At 40.0% G+C, this 18,595-nt stretch overlaps 1 protein-coding gene across 3 annotated transcripts in view; it reads left to right on the top strand.

Annotated features, from left to right (window-relative positions):
• LOC102291202 (cytoplasmic dynein 2 heavy chain 1) overlaps window positions 1–18,595 on the top strand; it is a 136,882-nt gene that overhangs the window by 11,196 nt on the left and 107,091 nt on the right. For all 3 annotated transcript variants that reach the window (XM_014340241.2, XM_005942797.3, XM_014340242.2), the window contains exons 16-40: window positions 171–332; window positions 475–573; window positions 858–997; window positions 1,288–1,516; window positions 2,240–2,367; window positions 2,848–2,963; window positions 3,273–3,400; window positions 3,683–3,832; window positions 3,945–4,150; window positions 4,343–4,498; window positions 4,620–4,734; window positions 5,447–5,617; window positions 6,157–6,315; window positions 8,834–8,902; window positions 9,111–9,265; window positions 9,672–9,804; window positions 9,898–10,015; window positions 10,190–10,302; window positions 10,491–10,604; window positions 10,721–10,862; window positions 14,568–14,773; window positions 15,724–15,906; window positions 16,121–16,303; window positions 16,608–16,831; window positions 17,103–17,218. In XM_014340241.2, the coding sequence (XP_014195727.1) occupies window positions 171–332; window positions 475–573; window positions 858–997; window positions 1,288–1,516; window positions 2,240–2,367; window positions 2,848–2,963; window positions 3,273–3,400; window positions 3,683–3,832; window positions 3,945–4,150; window positions 4,343–4,498; window positions 4,620–4,734; window positions 5,447–5,617; window positions 6,157–6,315; window positions 8,834–8,902; window positions 9,111–9,265; window positions 9,672–9,804; window positions 9,898–10,015; window positions 10,190–10,302; window positions 10,491–10,604; window positions 10,721–10,862; window positions 14,568–14,773; window positions 15,724–15,906; window positions 16,121–16,303; window positions 16,608–16,831; window positions 17,103–17,218 (3,715 nt within the window). The remainder of the gene's footprint in view (window positions 1–170; window positions 333–474; window positions 574–857; window positions 998–1,287; window positions 1,517–2,239; window positions 2,368–2,847; window positions 2,964–3,272; window positions 3,401–3,682; window positions 3,833–3,944; window positions 4,151–4,342; window positions 4,499–4,619; window positions 4,735–5,446; window positions 5,618–6,156; window positions 6,316–8,833; window positions 8,903–9,110; window positions 9,266–9,671; window positions 9,805–9,897; window positions 10,016–10,189; window positions 10,303–10,490; window positions 10,605–10,720; window positions 10,863–14,567; window positions 14,774–15,723; window positions 15,907–16,120; window positions 16,304–16,607; window positions 16,832–17,102; window positions 17,219–18,595) is intronic.

The raw sequence follows: 18,595 nt of genomic DNA, 5'->3' as shown, positions 1-18,595 counted from the left end.
CTATCTATCTATCTATCTATCTATCTATCTATCTATCTATCTATCTATCTATCTATCTATCTATCTATCTATCTATCTATCTATCGTGAACTTTCGTTCACCTTGAAAATTTGCCTGCCATCGATTTTGTGTCTTGACGTGGAGATAATCGGTCTGCTTGTCTTTGTAAGAATCCTCGTTCTCAGTCAAAGAAAACAGGAAGTAAGCTGCAGATCACCTGGGACAACCCCAAAGAGTTAGAAGTCTACATTGGCAAGCTGCAGGCTGCTGCTGAAAAACTCTCCACCGAAAACAGGAAGTTACGAAAATGGCACACTGACTTCATTGAGAAGGTGCTAGCAGAGACACAGTATTTAAATTTTTGGCCTTTAGTACAGTTCTTTGCAACAACACTTCCCCACTCAAATTGGAATAAGTAGCAAAAGTCTTACTATTCTCTTTGTTCTTCTCCGTATCTGTGGGTACATTTTTTAGGTCGTGACACTGATGAATGTTGACCTACTGAGACATCAGCAGCGATGGAAGGATGGTCTTCAGGAGCTTCGTGCTGGTTTTGCCACTCTGGAGGCTCAGGTATTGACTGGAGATGTCTTGGATGGAATGTGTCGCAGATGTTTTGCCTAATAGGATTTTTATTTTGTGCATAAAATATTTTTTTACAAATAGTTGCGTTGATTTGGCTATAATAGTAAATAAAAAATAATAAAAATACGGAAGTAAATATGTCTCCATGTTTTCAGCATGAAAACATTCTTATTTCAGGATAAATCATTCTGGATAAATAGTTAAAATATTTTTTGTATAGGAAATAAAAAGTGTGTGTGTGTGTGTGTGTGTGTGTGCGTTTGTGTCTGTAGGGTTTCAGGTCTGATGACATGCGGGCATGGCGTCAGCACTGGAACCATCAGCTGTACAAAGCTCTTGAACACCAGTATCAGACTGGGCTGGAAGCACTGAACAAGAACTTGCCAGAAATACACATTGATCTCACTTTCAAGTCAGTGCCCAAAATCTCACTTGTCCAGGCTTCGCTTTCTCTCTCTGCCCTCTCACTCTTGTCATCTTTTTTCCCTTCTCTGCATTTTCTCTGCATCTGCATTTTCAACTTCTCTTGTCAATAACAGCAACTACTGACTTTTCCCCACACCTCTCACTTCTCACCCTTGGTCATATCAACAGTTTTCTCTACCTCTCTATCACTTCCTCTTTCTTCTAAAAGGGTATCATCGATTAATGTGGATTTAAGAGTAAACCGTGGAATCGTTTTAATCCTGTTCTTGTTAACAGGCAGGGCCGCTTACAGTTCTCGCCACCATTTGAGGAGGTGCGTGCACGCTATTTTAGAGAAATGAAGCGTTTCATCTCGATCCCAAACCAGTTCCGAGGGGTCAGCACCCAGGGGGAGGAGCTCATCTTCAACATCATGATTGACAGAAATGCGTCTGGGTTCCTCACAATTTTCAGCAAGGCTGAGGACCTCTTTAGTCGCCTGGAAGCTATACAACACAAGTTCAAGGTGTTTTGACTTTTATAATTACTCTGAGAGTGATTTGTTATTAACTTTCCTTTAAGAGAGCCTCTGTATAGTGTTTTATGTACAAAAAAGAAAATTTGCATGTTGTGTAACTCTTTGACACCTGGACCGGATTTGAGGCTGATCAAATTCGGACTCGAGATTTAATAACTTCCGATCAGTTATTTGGCTCAGCACTTAAATCTTTAGTATTATCATCATCATGGCTCTGACTTGATTTTAGTTTCTTTCAGCAGCGTACCATTTTATATATGTACGTATATTTAAAATAATGAAACACTTGTCACAAGTTTCTCACTGAAGCACTGCACTGAGGAATAACTGTATTGCTGTCTTTGAAAGAATGAAACCTGGATCAGTCATGGTTCTCTTTTTTTTTTTTTTTGTACTGAAGCTCTGTTGTTTCACTGCTGTGTTCCCCTGCATACTACCATGACAGAACAGTTTATTGTCTTTTCCCTTTAGTCTGCGATCATGCATGTATAAATTGCAGGGGGAAGCCCTCCGCCCGCACCAGACTTCTCTTTTATCTCATCTTCTCTTTACTTCTCTTTTTATTTAGTCATCTGTGTCTTGATGGATGATATCGTTACTGTCACCTTTAACACAGACACCTTTAAAAATAGGAAATATGCACTGCACCCCGCCTCACTGTGATCCTGTGTGCGTGTGTGTGTGTGTGTGTGTGTGTGTGCGTGAGTGCAGGAGTGGGTGGTGTTGGGACAGACTGATTTAGAGAAGTTGATCGAGAAGCATTTGAGTTCTGTGCAGGACTGGGAAAGAAATTTCAAAGCCCTGAAAGCCAAGGGGAAAGAGTCAGAACGTTTACCCAGGTACACATCACGTATTAACTAATGTAATTAAACCTGGTGAAATGAAAATGATATTTATGCTTACACATAAGGACAGTAAACATTGCAAAAAGTGTATAGACTGTATTGTTATATACAGTTTATATAACTAGGTCATTCACAGATTGTTTTGATATCTTAAGTGATTTTGTTTGTTACAAGTTAATTGTTAATCGAGTCCTCTGAAGTGTTTTTCTCTGTAACAGCTTGGGAAGGTTTGTTTAATCATACCAGCAAAGATCACACATCAGATTCATAACTTTTAGAAAATGATGCGCTCCAGAAAAGCCCGAGGCATTATGTTCTGTTCTCTACTAAGAAAAGTGACCTGCTTTATCCATTTATAGTTTTACTTATTATATTTCTTTATTGGGTACAGTTTGTGCAGTTAAAAGTGAACTTACACCACAAATGTAACACTTAACAACTGCATTTCTGTCACTGGCCTCCGTTCTTTGTCAGTCAGGAGAAAGTGGACTGTATCACCGTCAACTGTGAGCCTGTAAAAGCCGCCATAGATGACCTGATTCAGAGGCTGTTTGACATGCTGCTCCTCTCACTTAGGAAATCTATACAAGGTAAACACAGACACCTTGATTTTCCTTGTTTTTTCCAGTATGTAATGTTTGTGGCAGAACGAAAACACTCTAGCCAAGCCCCCACTTTGTTTCTCTCTTTGCATCAATAAATGCTTTTATATAAAAGACATTAAGTGTATCTCACCAATGAAAAAACAGTGTTTTATTTCTCTTTCTCAATTTTGTGTCTGTGTTTTGAAAATTTGTTTTCCATTTCTTCAGCTCTAAGATATCCCCTTTGCTCTCACTTTCCCTTTCCTTTTCTGTTTTCCTTTTTTGAAAGTATATTCTCTTCCTTCTTGCTTGCAGGCCACACACAAGCAATAGAAACTTTTGTGACAGAATCAATGGAGGCCTTGTCCACTCGACCAGAGAGTATGGAGGAAATTGGTGCGGCTAGTGCCAAATATAACCAGATACTTGCCCGCAAACCTGAAGTAAGACACAAACACTCCTAAACCCAGTTCGTTAGGGTTTTTTGTAAATTTCTTCCTTCCTTGTTTGTGGGTAATTTTAGAATTCAAGGTTAACTTTCATACACCTAGTAAAACATTTTGCTCCCTGTCAAAGAAATAAAAGCTTTGTCTTCCTTAATGCATTTTACAGTATGTCTCGTCATATTTCTGATTGATTTATAGCATTGGTCCTATAAGTCCACAAGGAACCGTCTAAAATTTAACCATGTCATTTGAAACAAACTGTGCTTCATGTCTATACAGATTCTACCTCAGTTCCAATTTGCTGAGGAGAAGAACCGCTTGCTACGTGCGGTGGCTGGAGCTGGGCTGGACTCTCTCTCTTCACTCAGGGCCAAGTGGGACAAGCTGGAGCTTGTCATGGAGAGCCACCAGCTAATGGTCAAAGACCAGGTGACATATACTCATACAGACACACTGAGATCAGCTTATTGCTCCAATTGGTTTTTCAGATCCTATTTTCCTCAGAATGACTCCTTCTTTTTCATGCATGGTACTCTCTTAGGTGGAGGTGATGCGAAGTTATGCGGCCAGTCGTATCGATGTTTACAGGGCAGATCTGGAGCGGTTTAAGGCACGCTGGGACCAGCTAAAACCTAAAGATGAGATGCTTGAGACTGGTGATCATGCTGCCCTGCTTGTATGTCTTCAGACAATCAGGGACAAACAGCAAGAGTTTGAGGAGCTAGAGCTTGTGCGCACTAAGCTGCTGTACGTTTATTTTCATTCAGGTTTATTCACTAAGAGATTTAGAATGTTTAAAGTATTTGGGATTTTTATTTCCTTTATCGTGTGCCACATGAAAAACTTGTACAAGATCATTTTCAGTTATGACTCTGGTGTGAAGAGATTGCATTTAGTTCAGTTACGGCCAAAAGTCTGACTCTCCTTTGCTCTCCTCAGTGAAGACTGTGCCTATTTCAATCTGGAGACTCCGTCTTTCTCTGTGGCCGAAGAGACAAAAAGAGACATGGAGGAATGCAGCCAAATGTGGGGTCTGTATGAGGAGTGGCACCAAGGGTTCTCAGAGAAGGCCCAGGAAGACTGGATATCATTCAGGTAGAGGGGGGTCATGTTTAGGGCTCATATCTTAACTTTTACATAGAGTACTGATTACGTTTTTAATCAGTACTATGTGTTTAGTCATGTAATTGTGTGTGTTTTTTCTTTTAATTTACAGGAGTAAAACATATGTATTTGAGGAGTTTTTGTTTACTTGGCAAGACAGACTAAGAAAACTAGAGCAACCCACTGTGATGTCTGTTAAACTACAAGGGGAAGTCGACAAATACAAGGTATATACTAGTACAGTTAAAGTAATAATATGTCGCTGTCTTCTTTTCGTATTCAATTCAACTCTTCTTATCTGAAATATGTGTGTATGCTTTGGCTGAGTCAGATATCCAGAAAATTTATTCTGGTTCTTGTTGGAGTTTACTCAGAAAATGTCACGGCAATTAGCTGCTACATTTTCATATACAGTTTGTTTAAGTGGAAACATGACTTAAAAATGTACACAGTTCCATCCTTTCTCCTCGTTTCTCCTTTTTGAGGCAGGGTACACCCTGGACAGGTCGCCAGTCTGTTGCAGGACTAACACATAGACACAGACAACCATTCCCACTCACATTCACACCTATGGGCAATTTAGAGTTTCCATTTAACCTATCCCCACTAACTGCATGTCTTTGGACTGTGGGAGAAAGCCGGAGTACCCGGAGAGAACCCACGCAAACAAGGGGTGAACATGCAAACTCCACACAGAAAGCCCCCGGCCTGATGGTGGAATTGAAATCAGGGAACAGTAAGTGCTGCCCTGTCCTACCACCATGCCACCCCCGAGCGGGAATCCCAGCAAAGGTGGGATGTTCCCTCGGGGGCTGTGACATCTCATTTGAATCTACACAGCTGTGAGGGAAATCTTTAATCTGACTTTATAAGTGATCTAATTACAAATCTTGTTTTGTTTTTTTTTTGTTTCCTTTTCTTTTTCGTCTCAATATCTAGAACATGATTCCAGTGCTGAAGTATGTACGTGGGGACCACCTGTCTCAGGACCACTGGTTGGACATGTTCCGTTTACTAGGCCTCCCAAGAGGGATGACTTTAGAGAGACTTACCTTTAGTGATCTTCTTGCTGTGGCAAATACCATCATAGAGAAAGCAATGGAGCTCAAGGTCTGTACAAACACACTTTTGAAATTGTATATAAATGTCTTTTTTAGCGCCCTAATCTTTAGGGAATCAGAACTCAGTAATTTTCAGTAATGGCATGATAAAGATCGTAACTGATATCTATAAAGCTGCTTTGGCCTGCATTTGTATATTTGGATTGGCCCGAGTTTCGCCTTAATCATGTGTCGTGCAACATGTAGTATACATGGGGTAACGAGAAGCAATTAACACCTCACGACCAGCTCCCGATCAAGAAAATCGCAAGAAAATCAAACCTGTTTGAAATCCTGAGGGTATTAAAGCAACCTCTCACACGGTGCACGCACAAACACAGAAATGGAAGTGAAAAAGTCAGTACATCACGACTCGAAGCTGAGAAATGTTAGTCTTCCAGGTTTTTTGGAAAAAGTTGGCATGTTGGCAGATTTCAGTGATGTGTTGGAAATGTAATGAGGCAAACGGGCGGTCCAGACGCAAAACCCAATATGACTGATGCAGAGGCGTGTGTTTTTTGTGTGTGCATGTGGTGCACATTGATATAGGATCTGAACAGTCGTGCTCAGGCGGAGGTGACGATCAGAGAAGCTCTGAGGGAGCTGGATTTGTGGGGAGCTGCAGCTACCTTCACCCTCACTGAGTACACAGACAGCAGTGGGCGCACTCTCACCCTCATCAAGGACTGGAAGGATATTGTCAACCAGGTAGATATATGGAGCACACATAAAAAAAAGACATCAAGTCAGCTGGTGTGTACAAATATAAAATGCAGATTTGGTTCACAATGCCACACTGAATCTCTGAAGTTTGACTAGGAAAGTAAATTGAGTTTTTTTTTAAGTGGTTAGAGTTGACCATAAATCATTTTATGAACAATAGTCACATCTCCTGGATGGACCTTGCACCCCTCCCTGGTTGTCTGGTTCTCTTTTATGGCCCTCAAAAATCATGTTGTATATGGTGACCCAGAATTGAAAGCAGGTTGTCTGCTACTCAGAAGGTCCATGTTTCGATCCTCAGTTCCTGCAACGCTAAATTTAAGTGCCTTTAGGCAAGATCCTGAATCATCAGTACCATTTGATGCCTCCATCTAGGTTTGCAGGTGTTACATTAAAAATGCGAGTGTAAAAAGGTACTGTATAAATTGCAGTTCATTTATTGTGAACTAAACTAGGAGAAGGTTAAACACAGAGATCTAATGTAGTTAGATCAGGTGCAGTTAGCCTATAAGAAATTGCTGGGCAGCACAGTGCTTGAGATAGTTCAGAGAAATAAGCTAGAAATTAGCTACTTACTTATAGTAAAAAGAATACAAATCGAGATTAAAACCCCTGAAATGTATCCACTTGTTGAAATTCACTAAAGAAGCACTTGTTTGCTAAGATCGAAATGATGGCCAAATAGGAAACTTTAGACATTTTGAACATTCAAGTGGCTAATGAGATTTTTCTGTTTAATGACTCCAGAGGGACAAACAAGCAAATCTTGGCACTTGCATCCCTTTTTGAGAAACAGCTTCAGTTATCTGCTGCGCTCATTCATCCTCATCTTGCTTTACATTTGTCCTGCTGTAGTTAATCTTTTGCCTGTCTAGATTGGATTGTTTTAGATGTTCTATATTGTTGACTATTGAATCTGCGATGGCCTCTAGATATAATTGAGCTTCATTATATCCTTGGATAGGGTGGCACAAGATTGCTGCTTCTTTCCTCTAGTTTAATTTATCAGAGGAAATTGAATAAGAAAAAGAGCCACAAAGGGATTTGCTGCAATTATACACTTTTTTTGTACTAAAGTATTGCTTTTAGTGATTTAGGCTAACGTGGTTTAAGATACTTCTTGAACACAAATGTATCTGAACATGAGCCCTGAATATACCACATATGGACAAAAGTACAAGACTGCCTACACATACAGTACAGGAGTTTCTCAGCTATGGAAACCTCATCTCAGCAAACTCAGTTTTTGTGCTGATCTTAATGCCAGAGGCGGTCTGGTCGACTTACTGAGTCAACAGAGTGAGGGCAACTTTTACGAACTATGCACCTCAGCACATGGCACTCTGACACTTTGTGGCTGAGTTTCAGTGGTTTCTGGAAACTTCCACTTTGTAGTAATGCCACTTATTGTGAAATATTTACAAGGGTAGAAATTTCACAAGCTGACTTGTTGCATCAGTGCCACACTTGAATCCAATGAACTCTTTAGAACAGGGGTCTCAAACCAAAATGGGCTGTGGGCCACTGCTGGCAGTGTCATCTCATTGGAGGTCCACTTTAGCGTTCAAGTAATACAAAAACAAACAAACAAACACAAAAACACCCACAAATATTTCCAGAAATATAGTGTTTTGCTAGTTTTCTTTAAATGTCAAATATTGTATAACAAGACAAATCTGCAAATGTGAACGTAATTTTTTTTCCTCACTCTTAACTGAGCCCTTTCAACTGCTACTACTTTGAACTATCAAATAAACAAATTGTTACTGTCTTTCTGATCAAACGCGTGGCAGCACTTCTACTCTAATTTTGTTTGTATTTAACAAAATAAAAATGCAGACGTAAGTGTACACATTAGTTTTTGACTTCTAGTGAAAATTGTTTTCTTTACAAATAACTCTCTCACTGAACCAACACAGCCAATCCCTCAACATGTTTGTACTCTCTGCTCATATTGTTTTCATATTAAATCATTTTTTGCTTTTTAAAGAACTTATTTCAACATTGCATTCAGCAACAAACAAATCATGCCTAACAAAAAAAGTTCAATATGTAATTGCATTACATTTCTTCACGTCAAGTAGGAGTGACGTGGGCCACAAGTGGCCCCCGGGCCGAAAGTTTGAGACCCCTGCTTTAGAATGACCCATACATAAGGTTTGTAGAGGCTTACCAAGATAGAACCCATTGTGTCTGATTGTGAAACAGTGTTATTGTTTTTTTTAAAAAAAACATTATATAATTAGTAGGGGTGCAACGATACACAAAATTCACGGTTCGGTTCGGTTCGATACTTTGGTGTCACGGTTCGATATTTTTTCGATACAAAAAATGTGCATGCATTTTTAATTTGTCATTTATTAAAATTATAAATATATATATTTTAACTCAAAAGTACAGTTTTTAAATTTAACCCTAACCCTTGTGCGTGTTTTTTATTTACATACATACATAATACCTATGTATTAGGTATTACGTTTTCACCATTTCTCTGTCTATCTAGGTGGGAGATAATCGCTGTCTGCTGCAGTCGCTAAAAGATTCCCCTTATTACCGCAGCTTCCAGGACAAGGTCAGGTCAAGGTCTTTAAATCTATGAATAAACTTTAAGTGCTTAATTTTTTTTATGTATGGAAAAAGTACTTTTCACATACCTTTCTCAGCTTGTATTGGTACATGCAGTTTTTAAAAAACAAATTTGGTTCATTTATATATTAACATTTAATCCCTGATGAAGAAACTGTGACAAAGGTTTGAGTATTTACTCCACGTATGTCCAGGTCAGTCTGTGGGAAGTTCGTCTGTCCGACTTGGATGAGTATCTGCTCAGTCTGAATGCCATCCAGAGGCGCTGGGTTTATTTGGAGCCCATTTTTGGACGAGGAGCATTACCCCGAGAGGAAGCTCGCTTCAAACGAGTTGATGAAGACTTCAGGTACAGTGTGTGCAGCTCTGTGTAATAACATAAATGAAGCGTTTGCCCATTTAGGCACAATGGTGGCTAACACTGATACTTCACAGCAAGAACGTTCCTGATTTGGACCTTTCCTTCTGGTGTTTGAATGTGCGCACTCACTACGAGTGCATGCGTTTTCTTTGGGTAGTCTAGCTTCCTCTGACAGTTGAAAGACTTCCATGTTTGCAATGTATAGAATAAAACACTATTTGACTGTGTGGTTAAATGTGACTTGTAGTCTGAAGCACTTTGAGTGTTCAGTAAGATTAGAAAACCACTATACTGTATACTGCATGTGATAATATACCATAAACTACATGTGGCTTCTCTTTTGCTGACAAATAGAAACTGGCATAACTGAACATCTTCTCGCTCCGTGTCTTAGGTCTATAATGTCAGACATCCAGAGAGACAACAGAGTTGTTTCTCTGAGTTCGAGGGCTGGCATCAGAAACTCCCTCGTCACCATACTGGACCAACTACAGCGCTGCCAAAAGTCACTCAATGAGTTCCTGGAGGTGAATACGCACGTGTGAGAAGACATTTGCTTTCTTTCACATGGGTTTCAAATATCACCACTACCTAAATGTGGTTTTGTGTCTGCATCACAGGAGAAACGGTCTGCCTTCCCACGGTTCTATTTCATTGGGGATGATGATCTGTTAGAAATTCTTGGGCAGGCAACCAACCCTAGTGTCATCCAGTCACACCTAAAAAAACTCTTTGCAGGTCAGAGACATGCGTGTTCTTACATTCTGTTGTTGCTGATGATCGTTTGCATTTATCTGCTGTCGCTCTGTCTTCTGCCTGTTTTCCCCCTTTTGTTATATTTGTTCATATTGTTTGAATCATAGCGGTTGTATTGGATAGTGAAGGTAGTCTGCATATATATTCCCTTTGCAGGCATCCACAGTGTTGTGTTTGATGAGCAATGCCAGCACATTGTCGCCATGTGTTCTTTGGAGGGAGAAATTGTGCCACTCAGAAATATTGTACACATTTCCAGCCTTGTGGAGGTAAAGCTATGAATGTATATAAATGGATAAATAGTATTATCATTGTTGGAGGTCTAAGGAGGTACTTGTAGTATGTTTATCCTTTTTAAAAATGTATTCAAAGCAACACAAATGTGTATTCATTTTAAACGTTTTATATGCTTTTTCTCCTTTGTGGTTCTGCATAAACAGTTTTCCTTCGTTTCTAGGTGTGGTTAAGTGAGCTGTCTGTGGAAATGAAGGAGACCCTAAAGCACTTGCTGTATGAATGTGTGTCGGCAGCAAAGAAAGGGGAAGTGGACCCCTCTCGTTATCCATCACAGGTGCACACACTCATTTATACAACTGTTTTTTAAAAATATTCTTTAAAGCTTGTGATGTAAAAGAAAATACGTTTTTTTCTCCCCAGCATTAAACAATGTTGCATTTTTTCGTGTAGATCCTGTGTCTGGCTGAGCAAATCCAATTTACTGAAGATGTGGAAAGAGCTATAAAAGAACAAAATTTGCATCAGTTGGAGTTGGAGCTTAATAGCAAATTAGAAGTCTATACCACAGTGGACACCAGCTCTGATAACACAGGTAGGGAACACATTTGTGTTTAAGCATCAGGGAAGATAAAGTATGTGTGCCCATTCAGACAGGTGTAACGTTTCCCTGAACTACATGAAATTCTGCACACATGATATGGATTTTATTTAACATATACGTTTAGCTTAGTGTGTGCATACAAGGATTAAAAAACTTACAGTTAAAAGCAATTTATAACCAACATTAATGAATAAACATCAAATCTGTGATTATTACAACCAGCCAGTTTCTTTCTTCTTCTTCTTATTTCCACTCCTCCCTTTAGGGATGGCCATAACAAGTCATCTTACTCTCACTCTATCCCTAGCATCTTCTTCTGTCACACAAACCCTCTGCAGGCCCTCCTTTACTTCATGCCTGAACCTTTTATGTGGACTTCCTCTTTTCTTTTTTGCCTGGTAGCTGTCTTCAACGTCCTTTGCCCAACATATCCACTACCTCTCTTTTGCTCATGTCCAAAACAGTCTCAGCCTTGCATCTCTGACTTCATCTCCTATCCCAGCTGACACAGGGCGAGAGGTTGGGTACATGCTGGACAGGTTGCCAGTCTGTCACAGGGCTAACACAGAGAGACCGACAACCATTCACACTGTCATTCACATCTGAAGCATATTAAAGCCAATCACCAACTAACCTAACCCTACTAACATGCCTGTCTTTGTAGTGCTTGAGGAAGCCGTAGTATCTGGACAGAACCCACACAGACACGAGGAGAACAAGCAAACTCCACACAGAAAGGCCCTGGCCAGATCCAGGACCATCTTACTGTTAGGCTTTGAGGCAACAGTAATCACCATGTCACTGTGTTCACCAGTGTTTCTACAGTTTTTCTTCCTCTAATCCAAGTATTCAGCTAAACGTAGACGCTAGCTTTAACATTATATATAAAGTGATACAATATAACTGATATATAATAGCAGGGCTACTTGAGTGGAGTCCTATGACCCCTAGTGGCCATATTGGCAATTAGAATTGCCAATATTGACTGGTTACGATCTCTGACATAAGGGTAATGCACAGAAAGACAGAAGAAGTTGTGATAAACAGGAACTACACAATGTTTTTTCCCCAAGAGGTCTTAAAATATTCACGTCTTTGCCCCACAATTGATGTGTGATTTTTCTTTCTCTCTTTGTGGTTATTTCTACAGCAAATTTCACAACCCTTATTTTAGTTTTTGACCTTTCTGTGAGAGTCCAGATAAACAATTGCTACTTAATATGTGTACTTAATCTACATCAGATACTGATCCAAATCTCAGGCTTGGTTGAATCTGTTGGGATTATGAGATGAGTGGGAAATTAATTCCAAATGAGTGTATCACTCATAGTCTCCTAGGAAGCTGCAAAGGGGCACGCTTTAAATCTGTAGGCAACATATCTGACAGGCGAATTTAATGACCCGGGGATGAATATATGGCTGCATAAAGCATAACAGCCGACTTTTGCCTCAGAACTCAAATCTGCTTTACTTTTAGATTTAAACAAGTTACTCATTCACAAGATGAAAGCGCCAACAGTACCGACATTTCACAGGACATTGGCGTTCTGGGAAATGGTCAAATTCCAAATCTCTTCTGTCATTTTCTTCATGCTTAACTTCAGCGTGTGGGCTAAATTTGCTTTTAGACTTTTTCACACAGTTGTAGAATACCTTTTATTTTAGTACAGCACTGGATTATATTATATGGAGATATTATATTCTTACATGCACACCTTTTCCATTTATGCCTGTAGCAGTTATTTCCATGATAATACATTATTAAATTACTGGCTTCTGTGTAAAAAACCAAAATTTAAGGCAATGTTTCTTAGAGATTTCATTAGATAGGACTGACACGCCTAGGTGGTGATGTACTGTAATATTGCAAGTGCTGTTTCTTTTAGCTGTTAAAGAAAAAAAAGGCGGCTTTGGAGTAATTCACTTCTTGTGTCAGGATGGTGCCGGGGGAAGTTTTCATTTTGTTTTTTACTGAAAATGACAAGCTGTATCAAATTGGGGGCTTTTGATAGCTGAAAAGGTTATTATGACTAAACCAGTGTAAAGGCTGCAAAGGCTCATTTTGGACTATTTTGAGTGGTCATGTCGCTTATTAGTTTTAACTTAACTAATAATGTCTTACTTTTGCTCGTTTATGATTCATTTTGAGAGGAAATGATGGATGCAGGACACCGTTGTGAAAAGGGGTTAAAAAGGGTAAAATCCCTATGTGATGTGCTTTCTTTTAACACCAGTTTGTCTCAAGTGGCTATAAAGTGCTGGGACTGATTAAAGCAGCAAAAGTAATGGCAAGAAAGACAATCTAATTACCCAGTCTGCCTAAAATGTCCATAAATGGCCTGTATTTGTATAGCGCTTTTCTAGTCCCTAAGGACCCCAAAGTGCTTTACACAACCAGTCATCCACCCATTCACACACACATTCACACACTGGTGATGGCAAGCTACGTTGTAGCCACAGCCACCCTGGGGCGCACTGACAGAGGCGAGGCTGCCGGACACTGGCGCCACCGGGCCCTCTGACCACCACCAGTAGGCAACGGGTGAAGTGTCTTGCCCAAGGACACAACAACTGAGACTGTCCAAGCCGGGGCTCGAACCTGAAACCTTCCGATTACAAGGAGAACTCCCAACTCTTGAGCCACTATCGCCTCATAAACTCCACAGGAAGTGAGGAGCCATTTGTTGGTGAGGCAAGACAGGATACATTTGGCAGGATACATTTGGCATACATTTGCTGAAGTAATTTGTATGCATCTCTAGCTAGGCTGACACTATTGATGCATACATGTCAACAAGACTATAAAAGATGACTAAAAGGTGGCTTGAAGTGGTAAAAAGGAGTGTAGCCATAATTGATTTTGGGGGGTTGCTAGGCAAAAAAAAATACACATATAAACAGACCCAGAAGCACCAGTGCTCTCTCTGGGCCTTTGTTCGGACTGAGGGAAAGCAGAAAATATTCCTGTGGTCTGACAGGTCAAATTTTAAAACTCTTAGAAATCCTCCAGGCTAAACAGAAGGGCCATCACTCACTTGTTGTAAGCACACAGTACAAAAGCCAGCATCCTCGATGGTATCAATGCGCATTAGTGCACAGGGCACAGGCAACTTGCCCATACTGAGAGGCCCTTTTAATACTGAATGACATGTATGTGGTTTCTTTGGCCTTTAAAAGAACATTTGCTGCTTTCCAGCAATGTCTTTTTGGGGAGAAGGCCTTGCTTATTTCTGTTATATAAACTCAAATGCTATTTTTTAATACAAATTACAATCCCCTGAAGTCAAGAACCGACACCTGTTTGGAATGATCACCGCTTTACCAAAAGAAAGAGAGAGAAATCCCATATCAAGCAAGAATGTAAAATTCAGGGTTACAGCTGCTGGTCTAATCAGTTCCATAAAACTTGAACAGTGATGAACTAAAGAGGTAATGCAGCACTGTTTTTAATGTTTAAATGTGTTGCCTGAGTCATACTGAAAAAAATCATATTGTTCATTTCAGAATTTCTCAGTTCTACACTGTAGTTTATTCAAATTCAATACACTATTGTAACAAATATTAACTATTTCCTGGCCTGGTTAAATCCAGCACCCTGCATTTACAGATACAATGCTCTTTTATGTCAGAAATGTGTTATTTGTGTACTTTTACAGGTTCTGACACCCTAAAATTTATGCATGTCTCCTTGTACAGAGTCTAGTGTCCTGCAATTGAAGCTGAAGGCCTTGATCCTGGATATTATCCACAACATCAGTGTGGTGAAGCAACTTAACCAGGCAGGAGTTACCACTACTGACGCCTGGGCCTGGAAGAAGCAGCTTCGGTTCTATATGGGGCCGGACCAATGCTGCCACATACATATGGTGGATGCACAATTCAGCTATACCTATGAATACCAGGTGTGATATAGTGCAAACGTGTTGTATATGCGTTCCTCTTTTCAATTACGCAAATGGAACAAACCAAAACATTCAGTGATGTTTCCTGCACTCCAGTTAATCTTTACTTGACATTTTGTTTTTCTAATTAAGAATATTAAACCACAGGAAATTAAATCTGCTTTCTTAGCATTCATTTTACAGCACATTGACTTGCAAGGGAGGAAAGCAGCAGACATTTTCAACAGCAAGTTGTGCCATCTGTATTAGTCTATTTTTACAGATGATAAATGACTGACATCATGTCTAATTTTATAACCATAACAAAAATTATTATATTCATGTGTAACAACCAAAAAAAGGAAACCAAATATCTAAATCTAGCCGAGGGTTTAATATTCAGGTGAAGCCCTATAACATTTTGTTCATTCTGTAGCTACTTTCAGTATGACTCAGGTAAGGTAGTATTAGGAGAACATGCATTTTCTTAATCCCAGTTTATATCAGTAATAATTACACTATAGGCAGGAGTTTGGGGGCTGGATCAGCTTTATCACAAGCTATCGTTAAACAGTTTTTGCAGTGTGGCAGGCTGCAGTATCCCGCTTATGGGAGCTGTTGTGTAGGTGTTAATCAATGTATTTGAACCTATTTTTTTTTTACCTTTGGGGGGCACTGTTTATGCAGGGATAAGGAGCACGTGTAATACAGTGCCTTCTTGCATTTCCACTCTGCAGTTTTTTACAACCACATCCAGACTCCCGTTTACTTTTTTTTTTCTTTGCCCGTCCATCATTCATTTGTCACGTCTTTCCTTTTCCATTCATTTCCTTTATTTTTTTGACGAGTTTGTTTCAGTCTCCATCGTGTCCCTTCACCCATATCTCTGATGCTGTCTGGCCACCATCACTTTCCTTTGCTGTCTTTATTCCTAATTTTAATCTTTAATCTTATCTCTTACTGCCTCCCAGGGGAATGTGGCTAAGCTGGTGCACACTCCACTGACTGATAAATGCTACCTGACTCTGACCCAGGCAATGAAGATGGGGCTCGGGGGGAACCCTTATGGGCCAGCCGGCACAGGCAAGACTGAGTCCGTCAAAGCCTTAGGAGGGCTGTTTGGACGTCAAGTGCTGGTGTTCAACTGTGACGAGGTGTATAGATGCTTCTGTGAAAAGCAAAAAATATATACAAAGCGAAAGCTACAACTAAAGACGTGGATACAATATATCCATGAATCACATATGTGCAGTAGTAGACACACACATACACTAACCTTTTGATTAGTCCACACACATGCGCAAACAAAGTAGGATTGCAAATTGAGTACAAATGACAACGACTGGTTTTTTTTGGTCTGTTTTCCAGGGTATCGATGTGAAGTCAATGGGACGGATCTTTGTGGGGTTGGTGAAGTGTGGAGCATGGGGCTGCTTTGACGAGTTTAACCGTTTAGAGGAAGCAGTACTGTCTGCAGTTTCCATGCAGATTCAGGCCATTCAAGACTCTCTCAAACACCATAAGAACACATGCGATCTGCTAGGGAAGGAGGTCAGAAAATAAACAAATGCAGACAAAAACAATAATGCTGAACACCAGGTCATTCTGATTTCTCAAGCCCACCTCAGTAATTTATGACACTTTCTCATGATATACAATTATTTTTTTCTATTTTTTTTAACTGTCTTTCAGTCAAATCAGTCCCACAGTAAATTATTTATGTTTTCATATATGGCGTAAAAACTGGATTTGTCATAATTCCAGAAGGAACTGCTTAAACTTTACTAATGCTAGTTTTAAAAAATCATACCGGTAATATTGAGAAGAACATGTTCTTCCTTTCTTCATCCTCTAGGTGGAATTGGACCCTAATTCTGGAGTCTTTATCACATTAAATCCAGCAGGAAAAGGCTATGGAGGCAGACAGAAACTTCCAGACAACCTAAAGCAATTGTTCAGGCCTGTGGCCATGAGCAGGCCAGACAATGAGCTCATTGCTGAAGTCATCCTCTACTCCGAGGGCTTCAAAAATGGAGAAATACTGGGATGTAAACTGGTAGCAATCTTCAACCTGGCAAGGTAGAATTAAGTCATTTTTGGTTTGGATTAGGGTCAAATTGACATGCAATGTGCTTCACCTGTGTAGTTTGATATCTGTGTTGTGTGTGATTTTTGTGTTTCACGTGTTATTATTAGACTGACTTTCTGTTTTAGCATTAATAGTATGCAGTTGCTTGATTTTTGTGGATAAATTACCCTTTCTGCTTCCCACCACTGACTGTTACAGACAATGCTACCGCCAACTGCGAGTGTGTGATGTGTAAAAATGTGCCTTTATTTCTTTCTCCAGAGAGTTGTTGACTCCTCAGCAACACTATGACTGGGGTTTGCGAGCTCTAAAGACAGTGCTGAAGGCCTGCGGCGGTCTCCTGCAGCAACACAGAAGGAATCGCAACAAAGAAAAGAGTAAGACCCCCTCTGGGTGTTTTTCCTTTTTTTTTAATATAGATTATTTCTGTGAGGCATTTTTATTTTTTCTTCTCCAATATTGTGTCAAGAAAGTTTTGAGGGGGTGCCAGTATAGCTCACTGGGTTGAGCAGGCAACTCATATGCCACAAGGTTATTCCAGAGACCAAGGTTTGATTTTGTACCGGGCCAATTGCTACATCCCTTCCCCCTGCTCTCCCCAACCTTTCTTGTCCACCTTCAGCCTGTCACATCATTACAACGGCTAAAAAGGCCAAAAATGTATTTTAAAAGAAAGTTAGGAGGAAATGGGTTCATTTTTGACTCAAGTACAAAGGGTCAAAACTTTAACAATGCAAAGTACTAGGATTTTTATAAAATACACTGTGTTTTATTCGGGTTTATAATTACACAACATTAATGGCAGACTTTCATTATATTCAAGCAGCACCTGATGACTTGATTAATGATTTATTTCTGTCTGAAGCAGAGGTTGTGCTAATTTGTGAAATCATTTGGTGGGGTGAGAATGAAATCTGTACTTAAGAGGGAGCTGCACATAATCTGATAAATTGCCTTAAGCCACTTTAGTCAACACTGATTGAGACTACAAGTCTGAAAGTTATGGGCTGCATATTTGTTTAGCCAATTTACACATTCTTTATTCTAGTCCTACAGATGAGTTACAGTGATGTATTGTACTTAACAAAAATAGGCATAATTAGAAAGAACATCCCTCTGGGTAGAGTTTTGAAAGTCTACTGTTGTATTCAAGACATTTCTCATTTGGAGGCTGAATTTAAACAAACAGACACACTTTTTTAGGTGTTCTTGGCTGTTGCTGTTTCTCCAGCTAACGAACTTTTTGCTATGGGCTCCTCTCACTTCCCCTGTGGGCAGCTGCTGCACAGATGCTTCAAAGCTGCCCTGGCTAATGATGACCTTGAGAGCTAAACAAAAGGCCTTAAGTTACCTCGATGCCTCATACTGGGACCACTGGTCTGTTGTTGGCAGAGGGAAACATTATGATGTGTGGTTTTCACACTCCTGACAAGATTTCCAATGAGAAATTAAAGTCAACATTTCATCCCCTGGTGTGTCACTCAGCTGGATCCAAGGGATTAGCAGTGACTTGGGGGTAATTGTGATTGGGTAAAGTTGGGCCATTTAATTAACATAAAAAGCAGCTATGTGTAAAACTTCTGCTCCTTGATGGAGAATACATATAGTATGGGATATCATCGCCTCTGTCAGTGCGCCCCAGGGTGGCTGTGGCTACAATGTAGCTTGCATATCCCCAGTGTGTAAATGTGTGCGTGAATGGGTGGATTATTGGCTGTGTAAAGCGCTTTGGGGTCCTTAGGGACTAGTAAAGC

The sequence above is a fragment of the Haplochromis burtoni genome, unplaced genomic scaffold, assembly GCF_018398535.1.
Source record: "Haplochromis burtoni strain Fernald_Lab_line unplaced genomic scaffold, NCSU_Asbu1 Contig_346, whole genome shotgun sequence".
Lineage (NCBI taxonomy): Eukaryota > Metazoa > Chordata > Actinopteri > Cichliformes > Cichlidae > Haplochromis > Haplochromis burtoni.
Note: the sequence above shows the minus strand (reverse complement) of the source record. Positions and strands in the feature narration are given on the sequence as shown.